Consider the following 17,207-nt stretch of genomic DNA (forward strand, 5'->3'; position numbering starts at 1 on the left):
TGAGACCCAGGGTGACCCGCCAGGGTTCGTTTCTTTCCAAGCGGAGTCTTGTTGCCGGTGCAATCCTAACACTGGGCCTATGATAAAGCCCCAGCCTGGGAGTCATATGTGGATGGGTACATGCCACCTGCAGTTCAGAGCCAAAGGCTGGCCACCTGACCAGCAGTACAGAATACGTTTCTGGGGTTTAGCAAGACCTTAAAAATCTGCCCAGAAACAGGGGACCAGACTGCCAGGACTTTATTTTTCCCATGCCGTCAGTTATCCCGCTGGCACCATAGCAGAATAGAGGCAGAAATTGCTTTATTTACTAGCATCCAGTAGAGGCAAAGCCCGGACTAGGGAGAAAGGGAAAGATCCTCAGTCCTGGTCAAGATCAATGATTTGGACATAAAGATGCAGTTGTTCTGCTTCTGAAGAAATCATTGCTGCACTGTGCATGCGTGGGTATGCAGTGAGGGAGAAGTGTGGGATCCACTCAGGATATTGACAATGGAAATGCATGTTTGGAGTCCAGTGTCTTCAGCATGTAGGTGCAGACCATCCGTGTGGAGAAGCATCTTCTAGATAAGCACTATGGACATGCAGAAGCTGTATCCAGGAGTTTAGGGTGTTTGGTAGCCAGGAGAGAGCAGTAGTGGATCTAAAACCTGGGGAATTGTGCAAGCTGCTCAAGTTCTGCCCCATAAGGGCAGGCAGAAAAAAGGTGCTTAAGCCAGTCTGGTGTCAGGTGGCTTTCTCTTGGTGATACTAGGCCTGAGGGCAAGTAAAACAAACAACCTAACAACCAAACACACACTGGATGCTGTAGGGAAGCAGCTTTTAAGGTAGTAGGTTGAATGGTGGAGGCTTCCTGAGTCTGCAGTGTGGAGGGGAGGCTGTTTCTGCTGGAGCAGAAGGTAGGACACGGAGGTAGGACAGGGGTGGACAAGGAAAACTGAGGCAAGGCTGAGGGCTGGGTAGGTCTGGGAAAGCCCTTAGTCTGGTCAGGGAGCGGGAAGTGAGGGGAAGAAGAGTCTACACCTGGAAGAAGAGTCTACACCTAGAACCCATCACAGAAAGTCCTTAAGATGGCAGGAAGGTATTTGGAGGAGCTGGGGGTAGAGAAGGACTGGCTAAGCAATGATTTGAGGGGACAAGTCTGGAAAGAGAGGGATACAAAGAAAGTGGTGATGGGGAGGGGCAGAGAGGGCCTGGCTGGGACAGCTGGTAGTGGGCATGACATTAGCAGTGAGTGAGGGAACTGGGACTCGAATCGTGACCTCAGACAGTTAAACCCAGGCTGTCTGGGCAAGCATGAGTAGGTGAGGAAGATGGTATGTAACAAGGATCTAGTGTGAAGAGGTGAGAGGACAGAGGTGGGGGTAGAACAGTGAAGTTTTTTTGGAAGATGGGGTCAAACTTGAAAATAATTGGCAGGCTTGCCTGGGCACTTACAGTCATCTGTGCATCTGTGATCTGCTTCAGTGCAACAGAGGGGAGCAGCTCTACAGGTGGATCTGGGTAATGTAGCAAGTGAAATGAATGTCTGCAGGGGGTTCTTCCTTAATTTGGCAGGTAATGAAGGAGAAATGGCTGGGAACCTACTCACCTGCCCTTCCCAGCTCACTGCCGTGTGTCGGACAAACCCTGAAAGCAGAGCTGCTGCCAGCTCTGTGTTCCCTGGCCTGGGTGCCAGACATGGGACCATGGGGCTGGCCCCACAGCTGCTTGTGAAGCCTGAAAAATGAAATCTTGCTTGTCCCTGTACTAAGAACAAATTGTAGTTTTGCCTGTAGCCTGTGCAGCCCAGTTTGCTAGTTATATGGTTATATGGTAAGCAACAAATGTCCTTGAAGGGCAAAATACCGAGTGTATCTGACCCAGCAATATGATTTCATCCCCTCCCTTCCATGTGCTTCAGCGCTCATCAGGTTTTCCATGACAGGTGACTTGACATCGCTATCTGAGCAGGAAACATTTTGCTTTTCCCTGCTTTTATTTCTTTGCTGGTTTAGTAAGTTGAACTAGCCAGCTTGCTAGCCCATGTTAGCTCAGAAAGGGCTTTAAAAGCATTGGAGCTGATAAAGGAAGCAGGAGCAAGAAGGGAGGAAAACGTAGGCACACCCTTAGTCAATGGCAACTTAGATCTGATCAGGCATGTCCCTTACCAAGGACAGGGATGAGACCACGTTGTGGCAGCCAAGGGAGGAGCAGGGGCCCAGGGAGAGGGAGAAACAGGGCAGTCCCTTTAACCGTAGTAATCCTTTAAATCAGGTTAGTGACTTATAAGTGGGCAGTGTTTGTTCTGTGGGCTTAGCGAGGGAGAAGGTCAGTAGAATGAATTATATAATAAAATTAAAAACATAACACACAACACAGCTTTTCTGCACACAGGCTGAATGCCGACACTGCAAATTTCTGCATTCCTTGCATTGCAGCGTTGTTCCTCTGACATGGGGTGCATGCACAAAGAGAGAGGTTGCAGTACGTTGATTCCACTTGGGTTTTTTGAAAATACAGTTTGTTTTGACACATGGGATTCTCCTGACCTCATTGTAAGCCCTGTGGTGTAAGATATGATAGATCAAAGGGACAAGTTAGGACAGAGCAGGGCAGGGGTGTAGGAGGCTGTGTGGGATCTAACTCTAAAAGATACTGTAGGAGCATACAGCTTCCCAGTCACTGGTCCTCCATGAATATGTTTGCATAAGTTTATTCTGCTTTTCTTTATTTAATAAGTGACTTGGGCCTGACTATCTACGATTAGGACCCCATTATGAGTGTGATGAACTGAATGATCCTGCTGTGAGTGTCTTTAATCTCTGACCCACAGGAGGCTTGTGCCTGCAAAGAGATGACAGCTCACCTTGTCCCAAACTAACTGTGACCAGCACAGGGTGGTAGAGTAGCTGAGGTGGGAAGGCAGCGCTGGAGATGGCCAAGTCCAGCTCTCTGCTCAGAGTGGAGTTACATAGAGCAGCTTGTTCAGAACACTGTCCAGTTGCATTTTGAGTATCTCCAAGGATAGAGCCTCCACAACCTCTCTGGTGCTCAGTGACCCTCTTGGTAAAAAAAGTCTTTCTCATGCATAAGTTGAATTGTCTTTTCACTGAATGCTACTGAGAAGCTCTGCTGTTGTGGAGGTGGCCTTTTGTCCCAGACCTTGGGGTACACTCATCTGGAGGGCTGGCTGGGAGAGGAAAGAAGTGGACTTCATGGAAGTCCTCTGAGGAGAAACTGTTGCTATTATCAGCCTGGGAAGGCTCATGGCACATGTCGCAGAGCTTTGGGTCAAACACCCTGAGCTCACGTTTCAGAAAACTCTTTGTCTTGCTGCTGGATTGGCATTGGGCACCTCAAAACAGTGACTCCCCCACTGCAAGCATCTTGTTTTGCCAAGGAAGCCTGGACTTAGCCTTCTTGGCTGGAGCCACATCTCTGCTTGGCTAGTGTCCTTCCTGCTCTGCAGGGGCTCACCTCCTCAGGTCACACTGCTGCTGGGGACCTCGGGAAGGCAGTGTGCTCATACCCAGGCCCAGGAATGCTGCCTGGTGCTGGGGCTGTGCACAGGGGCATCACAGTGGCCTCTGTGTGTGCGCACAAGCACGAATACTCTGCTGCTTCCCCCAAAGGGAAACAGGCTCCAAACAGAGCCAGGGCTGGGGGAGGGAGCCTTGAAGGCTTTAACTCTTGGCTCCCCCTTACTCACAATTTTCCTGTTAGTGTTTTGTCTTCTTGGTATCCTTCCTGTTCTTTATATATGTAAGTTATATATTGTTGTCTCATCGCTGTCTGTATGTTGCGTCCTTTGTTCTGTAAAGCACTGGAGCGGAGAGGTGTTACTTGCAGGCTTTGGCTGGCTGCTTGGGGTTACTCATGAAAGTTAACTGGAGAGACCATTTCTGTGAGCACCAAGGAGAAGAAAGGCAGTGTGTCTTTTTTTCTTCTTGGACGAGAGTTTGACCAGCTGTGGGTTGCCCGAGGTGCTGTGAAGCCTTACTGTTTATAGGTGCTGGTGGTGTGGCTAGTATCTAGTTACGGACTTGGATCCAGTTTTTGTGTGAGGTACAGAGTAAACAGAGCAAAGAAAATCTTGAGACATGACCTCCAGCATGCAGCAATAGTAATACCCATCTTCAAACCACAAGACCCTTTGAGGGAGGCTTGGTTTATTCCCCACAATTGAAATAGCAAAGAAAGGAGGCTTGGTCAGCTTGATGCCATCACAGCCTCACCTTCCTGGGCGCAAGACTGCGTGTGTGTGACCCATGTGCTGGCTGTATACATTTCTGATGATGTAGGCTACAGGGCATTTGGTGCTCCTTTGGCTTTTGGTATCATCTGGTGGCTGCACCAAGTGCAGTGGGCAAAGCTGGTTTCTTTCTCTCCCTGAAGGAGTTTAGCTCGTATTCCTCTGGAAGACTTCTCTGTCCTTCGGGGGTGGGAGCGTACCTACTGTCAGCACCTCTTTTTTATTCACCGGTTGCTTTGGAAACGTCGCATAGTATCCAGTGCCCTGAACCAGATGTTCGTAATCCAAAAGCGTTTTGATCGGAAGTGGGGAAGAGGGCATTGGGGAAAGGGGGGGCGGGAGGAAAACTTACATTAGAAGAAAGCCAAACAGCTATTGCTGGAGACGGATGATTACAGCTCATTTCAAGGCTGTTTCCTGCATGCCAATGATAGATCAGTAAACAAACGCCTCTTTGCGAACACAAAGCAGGCAGGAACTCTGTTTGGAAGAGAGAGGTCGGGGTAGGTCTCGCTTCACTTGGTAGCAGGAAGCCCCTATCACATGGCCCTGGGAATTGTGAGGCCGGGTGCATGTGGGAGATACGCCGAGAGGCTTCTGCTGGGAGACTTCACATCCTTCCCAGGGTCTGGCCAACAGGTTTGAGAGCTCCCTCCCCTCCCTCTTTCCTCCCACCTCCTCCCCTGTCCTTCCTTTCCCAGTTTAATTTTGAAACAATACCAGATGACAGCTTTGTTCCCCCCAAACAATGGCAGGCATTACTGAATAAATTGCAGTGGCAAGGCTCTCCAAATGGGGCTCTGCATCTTCTCTCTCTGTTTATGGCCATGCTGCTCCAGGATGTACGTGCCAGGAGGAGCAGCCCTGGGCTTGGCTTGCTGTGGGGCATTGCTGGTAGAAAATTCTTGTGTGTTTTTTAGAGAAGGCATCAATCAGTCAAGAAGTACCAGACTGATGTATGTATGTCCTTCTCAGGTTGCCTCCTAACTGAACTCAGCCCTACTCCAGTTTCTTCTAGGCAGTTTGTAGGGACCTGGTCACATTGCACGAGGCAGGAAAGCAGAGCATTTCAGATGACACTTCTGAGCCTCTGGCAAGTCTCTCTTCCCCATCCCTACACACGCTCTCTCAAGTTCTCTCTCTCCACTTCCTTCCCTCTTTCCCTCCTGTCCACACAATATTATCACCTCCCTTCTACCAGACTGGGTACATGTTGGACCCCTTCCATTAGCTGCTTTGTCTAAAACTCTCAGCAAGCTATAGCAGGTCACAGAGGTGCTCCATAGAGAGCCCGAGCCAGCAAACAGAGTGGCGTGTGGTTGATCGTAGCGGAGGTATGGGGAGGCAGGAAGAACAGGAGCTCCCCTTGCCCTTTGCAGTGAACTATCATGTTAGCTCTTGGTGTCTCGTGGAGTCAAACCTCAGTAGAGATCAACTACCTTTTGTTTTCCTACTGGAGGCAATTTTCCATCACTGCCATCCCAGCTTCCTCATCGGGTGCTAGCAATGCCTGTGGGTCAGGCCTGCAAGTTGTTTCTGATGACCTTATTAATGGAAGAGATGATCTCATCACCTCTGAAGTTCATTTGGGCTTGGGATCAACCCCAAGCAAATTATCTGACTCTTAGACTAATTGGAGGGTACCTTATTGTTTTCTGCTATTTTATTCCAGAGGTGACTCTTCTTTTCCCCCCTCATGTCTTCCAGTGTGTTTGGATAAATATCCATTCTTCTAGGCAGGGCCAGCTGATATCCTACAATAATCCCCTGGGTGATGCTGAGGACACCCTGTATACCCTGCTGCTCAAGGGTGAAGGCACAGTAATCTGTCTCTCTCCTAGGGTACTTTACCCCCTTAAGTGGCCTGTGTTGTCAGTGGGTGTGTTGGTAGGTACCTGGTTGTTGCCATGTTGCAGCATCTGATGTGTTGCTGCTTTGGAAGCTTTTGGCCCGCTCTTTAATCTGCCTAGTGTATGTTGCTTTGGTTACTATTGCCACACATAGTGCCTGGGGGGACAGATGTCCCTCTGGCCTTGGCTCCAAGTCATGCTGATCTGCTGATTGGTGCTTCTTTCATGGGAGACTTTTTGCAGCACTGAGCAACTGCTTTGTGCCTTGCTTCTGCTCGCCAAGGGTGAGGGGGGTCTGTTCCATCCACTACAGATGAAGAAACAAGTCCATGTCTTATTCTGTATTATCTCCTTTTTGGCCTCTCCCGCAGGAGGTGCATCAGGTACGTGATTATGCTGAGCACCAGCACACATTTCCTCACACTTAGATGATCATTGTCAAGGCAGTGTTTGTTAGGGGCTGTTGGAAAAGGCTCAGAGATGGAGTTTCCTGATGGGAAAATTGTGTGAGTTTATCAAGACAGAGAAACTCATCCTAAGTGAACTTTTGGTGTGGCAGCAAAGCCACAGGGGTTGCGTGTATGCTGACTCCCATTGCTGTGCTATTTCTTGCTGCTAAAGGCAGTGACGAGGAGCCAGTCTGGCCACTGACCCTGCTTTGCGAGGCACTGAATGATGAGTGAAGAGACCATCCCTGCTCTAAGGATGTTGTAAGCCAAGTGCAGAGCAGCCTCTGTTGCAGTTTTGCAGGAATCTGCTTTGGCTGCCTGGGTGAGTCATTCTTTGGCCAGGGAGTGAGCAATCATTAGCTTTTTGTTATTCTCAATCCATAACAGTTAACGGATGGATGAATAGATTTTGTTCCTAAGGCCGGTAAATTTTCTTGACAGTGTTGCAAGGCTGCTCTGTGTCTAGAAGTAAAGTGAGTGTTTGTTCCAGTTACTAGCGAGGAAGAGAAGCCAAAGGGGTTTATTGTCTGGGGAAAGAGAATCTGCTAAATGGTTAGCAATGAGCTGCCCTGAGTTTGTACACATTGAGTTGACCCAGAGTTCACTCCTCGCCTCAGGAACGTTGCCAGTGTGGGATAAAGGGAAGGAGAGAAAACTGCGAACAAACAAGACTGATTTTTAAATATTTTTTTTTTCCTTTTTCCCCTCTTTGCCCAAAATACTTGAACAGTGGAAATGAGAGATCCTTTTGTTCTTTACTGTTTCTGGTGTGGTGGGTTTTATATGTTTAACGACAAGAACCTACTAGATTTCCCGAGGCACTCATCTTGCCAAGTGCTAGGCATGGTGGAGCAGCATCTGGCAGACCAGCCAAGTGGACAGATTTGAGAGTCTTCAGATTTTCTAAATATACTACAAGGTGGTGAGCTTTTGTCATTGCAGTGCTGCAGAGCATGCAGACCACCCCGAGACGTGAGGAAAGGTGGTGCTGTAGAGTAACAGAGTAATTATTTTATTTTTTATTTAACAAGGACAAGTATTGTGGGGCAATAAAAAGGACAAAGTCTGTTGCATTGACTGGGTAGGAGCAGTACTCAAAAGAAAGAGACAGACAGTCCCTCCATGAATGTTAGAAATCATGAGGCAAGCAGAATGACTCATTTTTGTGACTGATTTATCTTACCCCCATGAGGCGTTGTCCTCTGAAGTCAGATCAGTAGCAGCCTAATGTGGCCCACCAGAGAGAAGGACACCAGCGGCTGCAGCACAGTGTCTCTTCAGCATAAATTGTTTTCTGTCCCAAGCTGGGGACGTTGTGATAGTGTTGCATGCACAGGAATCACTTTGGTCATGTGGCCGTAATACAGGCAATTTTAAAATTGTTTTTGTTTTAGTTTTATGCAAAGGAAAAAAAATTAAATCTGCTGAGATTTTGGCAACAGTTACACCTTCATAAAGCGTGCTCTGTATTCAAGTCATGGCACAGCAGTTGATAATTGGATCAAAGATAATTTTTGCCCTCAAAACCCATTGACTCCTCCCTGGGCTTCTGAGCGGTATTTCTATCAACCCTCTTCCCATTTTGCAGAGGAGGAAACTGGGGCTGTCCTCAGAGAGATGTCTTGTCTCACTTCAGTTTTTCTGGATTTCAAGGAGAAACATGCGTGTGTGTGTGTGTGTATAAGGAATAGAGAGGGATGCTGAGCACAGAGCAACACCTCTTCCTTGTGTCTGTCTGCAGGTGAGCTGCTGCCCTGCTGTGTGCTGACATGATGACAGCTAGCAAGGTGGCCGATGTGAGCAGCAAGTCTGAAAGCAGTGTCTGCAAGTCTGTTGAGAGGTGAGAGCTTTCTGTGTTTCAGTGTCAAGAGTGTCTTGCTTGTGTTTATTAGGCCTTAACAGAAAGAAAACCAAAGGAGGGAAACGTTCTCTCTGCTCTGCACTGTCCCTCTCTCCTCACATGTTAAAACACATCCCTGTAGATCTTGGGTGGTTTCATCACCATCTCAGGACTGTGACATTGTGCATTTTAGCATGCAGTCAGACTGGTAATGTCCTAGACTCACAGAGGTCTGCCTCGAGGCAAGGCCATTTGTGCTGATTATATCCCTGTCAGTGTTTGCCTCACCTGCGCTTGAAATCTTCGGTGCTGGAGACTGGGCAGACAAGCCCTGCTGTCCCCACCCACTGCAGGCTTTTCCCAGTGTCCAGCCTTGGTTTCTACTGTGCAGTCCAACCGCCAGCGGCACTGCGATGCCCTGCTCCTTGGGAAAGGCCATGGTGTTCACAGTGCCAGCTCTTAACCACAGCTGTTGTCTTAACCAAAGTTGTCACTGAGGCAGCCAGGAGTTAAATAACTGTGAGGCAAGGGAAGGACAGTATCTGGCTCAGGTCCCATTTCTGCTCAGAAACCTATCCCAGACTCAGCCTGCGCTACAACTGAGTCTGCAATGGCTGCCAGCGTTGCTTAACTCAGGAAAAAGCTCGAGGCCTGCCAGCACACAGGGTATCCACGTGAATGCTCTTACAAGAGCGCTGAGTTCTGGAAGAGGCATGCTTGATAAGTTCAAGTTAATGGAGCAGATTTTCCAAGTTGAATCTCACGGTTGGGATCATGGTTAAATGGGACTAATGATGTAGCTTTGCGTGCTGGTAACTACCCTGTGTTGTCCTGGTGCTTTTTCCCAAGCCCAGGCAAACCCCAAAGACATGGCCAAGCGCTTTGGTTCAGAAACATTTTGTGTTGGAATAACTGTCTGTTCAGCTGGAACTTTATTATAGTGATGAAATGTCACAGTATTGATACTCTGATATCACACACTTGGAAATCTCTAAACTAAATATATTTGGGATTTTTGGTGCAGTTTGGACTCAAACAGTGAAGACGTTTAATCCTTTGCTTTGAGAGTGTTGAATCTGCTGTCCAGGTGCTACATCAGTGCTCTAAGTTGAGGGAGTGTGTCTGAGTACATGGGAGCCCAAGCTCACGTGTGGCCTGGGATGGTATGGCCACTGGAGTGTAATAAAAAAAGTCTTTGTGCATTGATATGCATTTAGAGAACATTTGTATGGACCAAGAGAGATCCCCTGAGCAGGCGCTAGAGGAATGCCAGCTGTATCATGTGTTTTCTCCTCTGGTTAACAGCAGCAATTTTGCTGTTTGCAGATGGTCCATGTTGCATTTACTTGCAGTGGACCTGCTTAATGCCCTGACAATGTCCAAAACTACAGCACTTCTGAACACACACACACACACAAATGCTGGTGAATTCTCATTGGTATCAGCATGTCTGATGTACAAAAAAAATACCTCTCTCACCTGCCACCTACTTCTGCCACAAAGAAAGGCTTCATTTCAAACTGTGTCTTAGCTGTAATAAGAGGGGAGCGTTGTGTTCTGGCTAGAAGGACCTTTCCCTGAGCATCCTCCCTACTAAGCCCATCTCTCAAGTGCTTGGTTTGAACATCCTCTGCTGTTACCAGCTTTACAAGTAGAGCTTGTGGAGCTGATGGACTAAACCAGGGGTGAAAAATGGCAGTGAATGTTTCTTCTCTTTTTGTCTTTGGTGTGTAGGATCAAGCTTGCAGATGTAAACAACATAGCAGCTGTGAAGAAATTAGAAAGACCTTTGTGTGGATTCTTGAGTGAGAGATGTTCTGAAGGTGCATCTGTCACCCTGGGCTTAATACCTGAAGCTGAACCAGTTTCTTCTGTGGTGAAGAACCCACTGGGAGCCTTGGAGAACTTGATGCTGGATCCAAGGCTAGACTGCTTTCAGCAGAACATGCTTAGTCCCAAAATGATCATCAGTGACCCGTCTGTGGATCTGAATGTTAAAGAAAACAGTAAAATCATCAGGAGACAGATAGGAGGCACTCAGAGTATACGGTCACCTGGAAAAATTGGCTTGAGGAATAAGTCCTTCAGCATCAAGGACAAAATTTCAGAGTGGGAAGGGAAAAAGGAAACACAGTGTGCTCCTCGCAGAGAGGAGGAGCAGGGATTTAAGGAGGAGCACAAGGTGCCCTGTGTAACTGAGAAGACAAGTGGGGAAGCACTGGTGACTCGGAAAGTGGAGACCAAGAGACTTATGAACTGGGAACTGGAACGCAAAGGAGCAGGCAAAGAGAATGAACGGAAAGCAGGAACTCAGAAAGGCACAGGGCAGGCGGCAGAGCGAAAGGGGGAAGCGCAAAAGGATGAGGAAGTGGAATCCAGCCCTGGAAAATGCAAAGAGGTGAAAGGTGGGAAGTGGGAGGTCCAGAAGGAGAATCTTTCAGTGCTTAGTCAGGTAAAGAAGCTGGAGCAGGCTTTGAAAGATGGCTCAGCAGAGCTGCAGCCGCAGTTGCCTGGTACTTACTATTCCCCACAGTGCTTTCAGGAGAAGGCAGCACAAGGACACACTGCTCCTGAGGGCCATGAGAGCGTATGTGGGGCTGAGCTCAATAAAAAGCTTCTTGGCTTGGACTCTGAAATCAGTGAGCCGATTTTTGGGACCCTAGAAGAGGTAAGAACTTCTCACGTGAAATCCAAGGACTGCACAGTGGAGAATGTGTACACAGAGCCAGGGGTGCCAGAAAAGAAACCCTTCATCAACCCACTGCCAAAGCCCCGGCGGACTTTCAAACACGAGGGGGAAGAGGACTGGGTGCCAGCAGCTAGGAATAAAAGAAACTTACCCCCTCTGCCATCCATCCCTCCCCCTCCTCTACCCTCCTCTCCTCCCCCGTCAGCTGTCAGCAGGAGGCTCTGGAGTGGGAAGCACAAGAACAACGCTGACCACAGGTATTCGGGCTGTGTTTCACAAAGGTGTTGGTCTTGATGGTGGAGTCCTGCCTTCCTGTATCTCTCTGGGAGAGATGGATCTTCCTTGGTCACCCGTAATCCCCAATCCCCAGAGAGCCTTGCTGGCCATAACCAGCACTCGGCCATCTCTCTGAGAATGTATGAGTGGCCAGCACAACTTCACAGGGTAATTGTGAAGGGATAAGTCATGGCAGATTTGGGCTTTAAGGTCACTATATTATGTGGCTTAACCTTCAAGCCCCGGATTGAGAGGTTTGGGGTTTTGGTTTTTTTAGCAGAAAATCTATTTCATTACAAAACTACTACAGCTGCAGCAGTTTGGAATGATAATCTCTAGGCTCTACTTCACCATTTTCACTGTTCATAGTAAACCTATTCCTCTGACTGAATCTGATGTCTACATGTTCTTCTGGTGTGCTTTCTTGCCTTTTCTCCCCTCCCACATGATTGTCACACTTTCGGGGTGGGGAGCATAAAATGCATAGCTGTTTCCAGTGACTTCTGCATAAACTGTCACCTAAAAATTCTTGGCTTGGGTGCAGGAAGGAAACTGAAATTTTCCAGGTTTGTTAGTGGAGGACACTTAATTGCTTTTACCCTTTCTACCATCCTGCATGTGAGTATTGCTTTCCTGTACTGCTCAAAGAGAGCTGATTTTGGGCCGCCCCTGTTCCTGCCAAGGGTGGGATCTGCGCTGTAAATGGACCGCTCATGCCCTAAGGTTCTGTGCAGTGTTGCAGGATGTGCCACTTAACACTCGCATCTTCACAGTGTGTTATTGCCGTGACAACCCAGATTATCTACAGCATCCCCAAAATGCCTTTATTTGTGTGGCTGATAAAAATAACCGATCTCAGGGTCATTTTTTCATGCCTTATATGGGATGAGGCTGTGAAACGTTCTCAGTAATTCATTTTGTCAACCGTGTGGCATGTTGAAGTGAATTAGCTGTGATTTGATTATAAATGCTGGAGTTAACTGTATCACCCTCCTCTTTGCTCCTTCTCCCCTCCCATCAATGGTGCAGGAAGTCATATGAATTTGAAGACTTGCTGCAGTCATCGTCAGAGAATGGCCGGGTGGATTGGTACGCGCAGACCAAGCTGGCCCTCACACGCACTTTATCTGAGGAGAACGTCTATGAAGACATCCTGGGTAGGAGCTTTGGACAGGACATACTGGGTAGGAGCTTTGGACAGGGAAGGAATTTGACTGCTAATGCTGAGTAACTGGGAAGACTCATGGCCAACAGGCACTCACCACAGGTGCTGAATGGAGTATGTTTATTATCCAGATGCAAACTAAGACACATTTTATGCGGTTTATTGGCAAGTGATAAGAAAAATGGATGGAATATTTCAAAACACATCAGCTTCAAAGGTGAACCTTAGACATGTGGGAACCAGCTTTAATTTTTTGCTGGCATCTCTCCCCTGTCTTCCTTTTGTCATCTAGACTAGTTCTCACAGCTCTGGTCTGCCCATGGTGGTGAGCTTGTTACTGCTGAGATAATGCAAACAGTCTGAAAATGTAGCCTTGAATTCAGTTCCACGGTTCAGAAGTAGGATTGTGTATGGCTCCAGGTACCATTGAAATTAAAAAACCAGGTCCTACAGTCTTTGAAACTGAGTTTTATTTAATTCTCTAACTTCAGCAGCAGATCAATGCCATTTTAAAGATTATTTCCTGTAACCCTCTCCATTTATATGGTGTTTTTGAATATTGTGAGTTAGATGGCCTTTTACAGAACATAGAATGGAAGCGTCCCTCTTGAAAAAGCCCTAATAAGTTTTAGTAGCTGTGGGCTGGTGCTGTGTAAAGCTCATGGCTGTGTTTTAACAGAACAGGAAGAGAATAGCTGTATCAGCTCACGCTGTGCAGCTGTAATCCTACAAAGGTGGTCTGTGTTGTTCAGCATGGGAGGAGCTGTGCTTTCTGAGGAGTAGACCAGGCATTACTAGTTGGATATGAATAAAATCTGATCATAGCTGATGAGAAAGATCTCTTAAAGGAATTGTTTTCCTTTGGGACTGATGGCAGACAAGGTGATGCCAGTCCATCCTTTTTGACATTTTTTGAAGCTGTTGGCCTCATTTGTGGAGCTCGAAGCCTTGTGTTTGCTTTTTTTCTTCTCTTTACTTGGGGGGCAAAGGAACAGGGAGTGCCTGAGCAGCTACTGGACTTTTTTTGTGTTGGGGCGTGGTGGGAGGTCTCAGAAACCACTGTGTAAGGGTCACCTCATCAGCTGGAATAACATGGATAACGTTACAGAGTGGCCGTATAGGCAAATCGATCCATTCAAACACAAGCAAACCCCTGTGTCCCAAGCTTGCAGGGAACTCAAATACCAGGCTGAAATCTCTCTCCCCTCCAGCTTTTAGTTGCAAAGCTTAGAAGAAAACAAAGTTACGGATAATTGTCAGCTAATGGGGCATGTTTGGTTTTTTGTTTTCTTGCTGCATGTTTAGGCTTTGCATGGAGTCAGTGAACTTTAATTGGTTCCTGCAGTCCTGGTGGTGTTACCATGAAAGCTTGGGAAAAGGGGTCGACAGGGATAACAAAGAAAGCTGCAGTTTTGTTTTTCACAAGACCACAGATGGGTGTAGTACACAAAACAACATATGAGAACCACACCGATGGAGGGGGAACCAAAAAGGACCTTCAGCCACAGGACACTAGTGCTGACACACAGATAATCATGTGTGTCCATCACGGCATGCAAGCACACACATAAACCCCATATTCATATGTGTGACTTACAGGGGGTTCAGCTATTGGTGGGAGAACTGTTCCCTTTCCCAGGAAGTCACACAGATTCCCTGCATGCACCATCTGTTTACCTGTTTGCCATTGCTTACCTGGAGTATTGCAAATTGTACTGGGCAGATGGATGAGAAGGTTTATTTGTCAAAAAGAGGGAAATGGTGTTTCTTCCAGACTGAGACTAACTGGATGTGCTGCTGAGCAGTTTGAGGATGGGTAGGCAACAGAACCCAAGCTTGTTCTTTTTTCTCCTATCTGTCCAGGTATGTGACAGAAAGGGGAGTCACTTTCAGGGGCAGGAGCGTGTTTGCTTACAGGATGTTCATGCAGACTTGCTTTGCTGGTGTTGCACATGCTTTCCTTCTCCTTGGTGAATTCAGATCCACCACTGTAGTGATGGGAATCATCAAACCACTGTAGAAGACAGTGTTGGAAAAGGCTTGGGTTTCTGTCCTTGTCTGAAGACTTCCGCTGCACTCCTGCAGGCAGGCAGGTGGGAATGCAGCAGTTAGACAGATCCTACAGCCATTACCGGTGCCCACTCCAGAGGCCTGCAGCATCACCAACCTCCAGTCTTTGCTCTCAGCCAAGCATTCATGACAATAAGAAAAAGGCAGCTGCTCTGAGCCCCAGCTGTCCACTGGGATGGCACGAAATAGTGGCAATGAAGAGAGAAACCTTGTAAGAGATTGCCTGCCCATACAGGTGCTTGGACTAAGCCTTTGTCATTGGTTTATTGGATGCTTGGATGGAGATGTCACAACCTGCTTTTTCAGAGTTGTGTGTCCTTTTTGAACATGCCTATGTTTGCATTTCCCAGCACTGCTGAAGAATGGGGTTTAAGAAATACATTATATGTAATTTTGGCTGTTTAAAACTCAGATTAGTTGTGTGCCTCATCTCCAGAATCAGTGGAAAGTGACACCTCTGTGTGGTCATTCAAGCCTTGTGGTTTTGAGGGGATCCTAGATAAGAATGAGCTGAACGTTACTTCAGCAGTGTCCCTCCCTACCCCGCCTCCTGTAGAGGGAGAGCATCCTGACTTTTAGGTGGCCTGGGTTAGATGAGGCGAATCCTTCTCGCTTTCTAAAGTGGGGCACGTGAGATTTGTTTGAAAACCTGTGTTGTGTGACCAACATCTATGTTCAGAGAAGGGATTAAATCTTCCTGCAGAGTCAGCCCAAGAGCAGTGCATTGCTTCAGCCCAATTAAATGATGACCAGAGGTCCCTGTAGATGTGAGGTTTAAACAGAAGAGAGAGGACCTTTATGCTAGCCTTCAGCTCACAGTTTCATTTAGGCAATCCTAAGCAGAAGACTGGAAAGAAGGAAATACAACTATGGGCCAACGTGCATGAGAATCTCACAGCTCCTCTGAAGACAGGGAAATGAACTTGAGGACTCACTAGGTCTTTTCCATCTGTAGTATCTGTGATATGTTCCTATGGCTGCGTATGTCAGTGTCAGGGTTTGGACACTGTCCAGCAAGCAGCTGGACTTCTAGGGCTATGGAGAGAATGAAGCAATGCAGGAATGCTTGAGAACAGGTCTTTGGTCTGATGTGGGAGGTGGGAGAAGGCCAGCAGATCCCAAAACAGATTTTTATGGCAAACCTCAAGGATTTTCTGCACTTACAGTTTCTTGCTTGTGGCTTTTTGCTGCAGATCCACCATCGAAGGAAAACCCTTACGAAGACATTGAGACCAACAGCCGCTGTTTGGGGAAGAAATGTGTCCTGACCTTCCCAGCATCACCCACCTCTTCTGTACCTGGGACTCCCACTAAGGTACTTTGATTCAGGTGGCCACCTCTCTTGCTTCAGAAGGTTTTTGGGTGAAATCCAGGCCCTGTGTGGAAAAGGTGGAGTTTTGTCAATGACTTTCATCATGTTAGGGTTTTTTCCTTTTTGTTTTTTACCACAGAGTACAGTGTGATAAGAGGGGGGGATTTATTGCATCAGACTGCACTTCTTGCTCAGAGCTCAGGGCTTACCAAGGCCAGCCTTGCCCTCAGCCTCCCAAGCTGTTCTGGTTGGTTCCTGTTGTCTGTTTAGATAGTCCAAGCCTGGAACAGCAGGGACTATGTCACAGCAGAAGTCATCTTGGCAACAGCTGGGTTCAGAGTGGATAACAGGGATCTAAACATGGTTTTCCTGACCAAAAGGTTTTCTTATGCTCTCCATGCAGCTATTATTAGAGCTGTTACCCAGTGTTTTCAGAAGTTTGATGTGCAGTGTTTGTTGATGTGTTGCTGTTTTCCAACCAGCTTAATCAGCAACTGAGGTTTCTTTGGATAATTCAACCCTTAAAAGTGAAAGTTGTTCTGTGGTTCTCAATCCCTTCTCCTTGTTGCTAGTGAGATGTAGATCTGCAAGGGTCTATGAACATTAGGGTGGAGTCGATTTCCCTCGGAGAGCTTTGTAATCATCTGTGCATCCTGATTTCCCACCTCTGCTATCGAAAGGGGGCTGCAGTGTTACACAGGAATGCTTTTCACTGTAGATATGGTTCCCGGTAGGAGACACTTAGTAAAGGGCTGAATGGGAGTAATTGTGTTACACTACAGTGCTTTGACGTCTAAAGGCTGTGATCTGCATCAGTCAGAAAAGAAGTGCTGTGCAGCTCTCTTGCCAACTAATGGGTTTGCAACTGCAGCTGAGTTTTCTGCTTCTCTGGTGCTGTTTTTGGACATGGACTTCAAGAACTTTGGTGCTTAAATATCTGTTGTGCTCCCACTGAACTTGCTAATGAGCTTGGGAGGAAGCCAGTCTCCACAATTGTCTATCATGGCATTTCTTGAACCCTCATCTGAAATATTTAATTCTGGCTACTGTCAAAGACAGCCATACTGACAGTGCGTTTTGTCTGGTCTCACTGCTTCTGTGCTGCTGCTGATTATCCCAAATGTGTGTGGTTGGCTGGTTGGTTAGTCTTGTCCTGTTTACAGTTCCAGCCTGGATTACACAAGTCCTGAGAAGTTGTGGGTTTTCTCAAACTGGAGCAAGGCTTCTTGGCCAACCCCTGAGATTGTGTTCTGGTCTGGAATGAATATGGGATAGTTAAATTGCTGGTCAAGATAGTCCTGGTCTAGCCTGGCAGCTGGATG

The 17,207-nt window shown here is 47.3% G+C and overlaps 1 protein-coding gene across 4 annotated transcripts in view; it reads left to right on the plus strand.

Annotated features, from left to right (window-relative positions):
• Positions 1-17,207, plus strand: part of DENND2A (DENN domain containing 2A) — a 60,207-nt gene that overhangs the window by 16,068 nt on the left and 26,932 nt on the right. For 2 of the 4 annotated variants that reach the window (XM_080391249.1, XM_080391250.1), the window contains exons 2-5: positions 8,275-8,373; positions 10,108-11,319; positions 12,368-12,522; positions 15,767-15,888. In XM_080391249.1, coding sequence (XP_080247375.1) covers positions 8,303-8,373; positions 10,108-11,319; positions 12,368-12,522; positions 15,767-15,888 — 1,560 coding nt within the window. In that variant the 5' untranslated portion in view covers positions 8,275-8,302. Of the gene's footprint in view, positions 1-2,836; positions 4,874-8,274; positions 8,374-10,107; positions 11,320-12,367; positions 12,523-15,766; positions 15,889-17,207 lie in introns of those variants that run through there. The other 2 variants (XM_080391251.1, XM_080391252.1) reach the window with 2 other exon arrangements.

This window comes from Falco punctatus (assembly GCF_963210335.1).
Source record: "Falco punctatus genome assembly, chromosome: 6".
NCBI classification, from domain to species: domain Eukaryota; kingdom Metazoa; phylum Chordata; class Aves; order Falconiformes; family Falconidae; genus Falco; species Falco punctatus.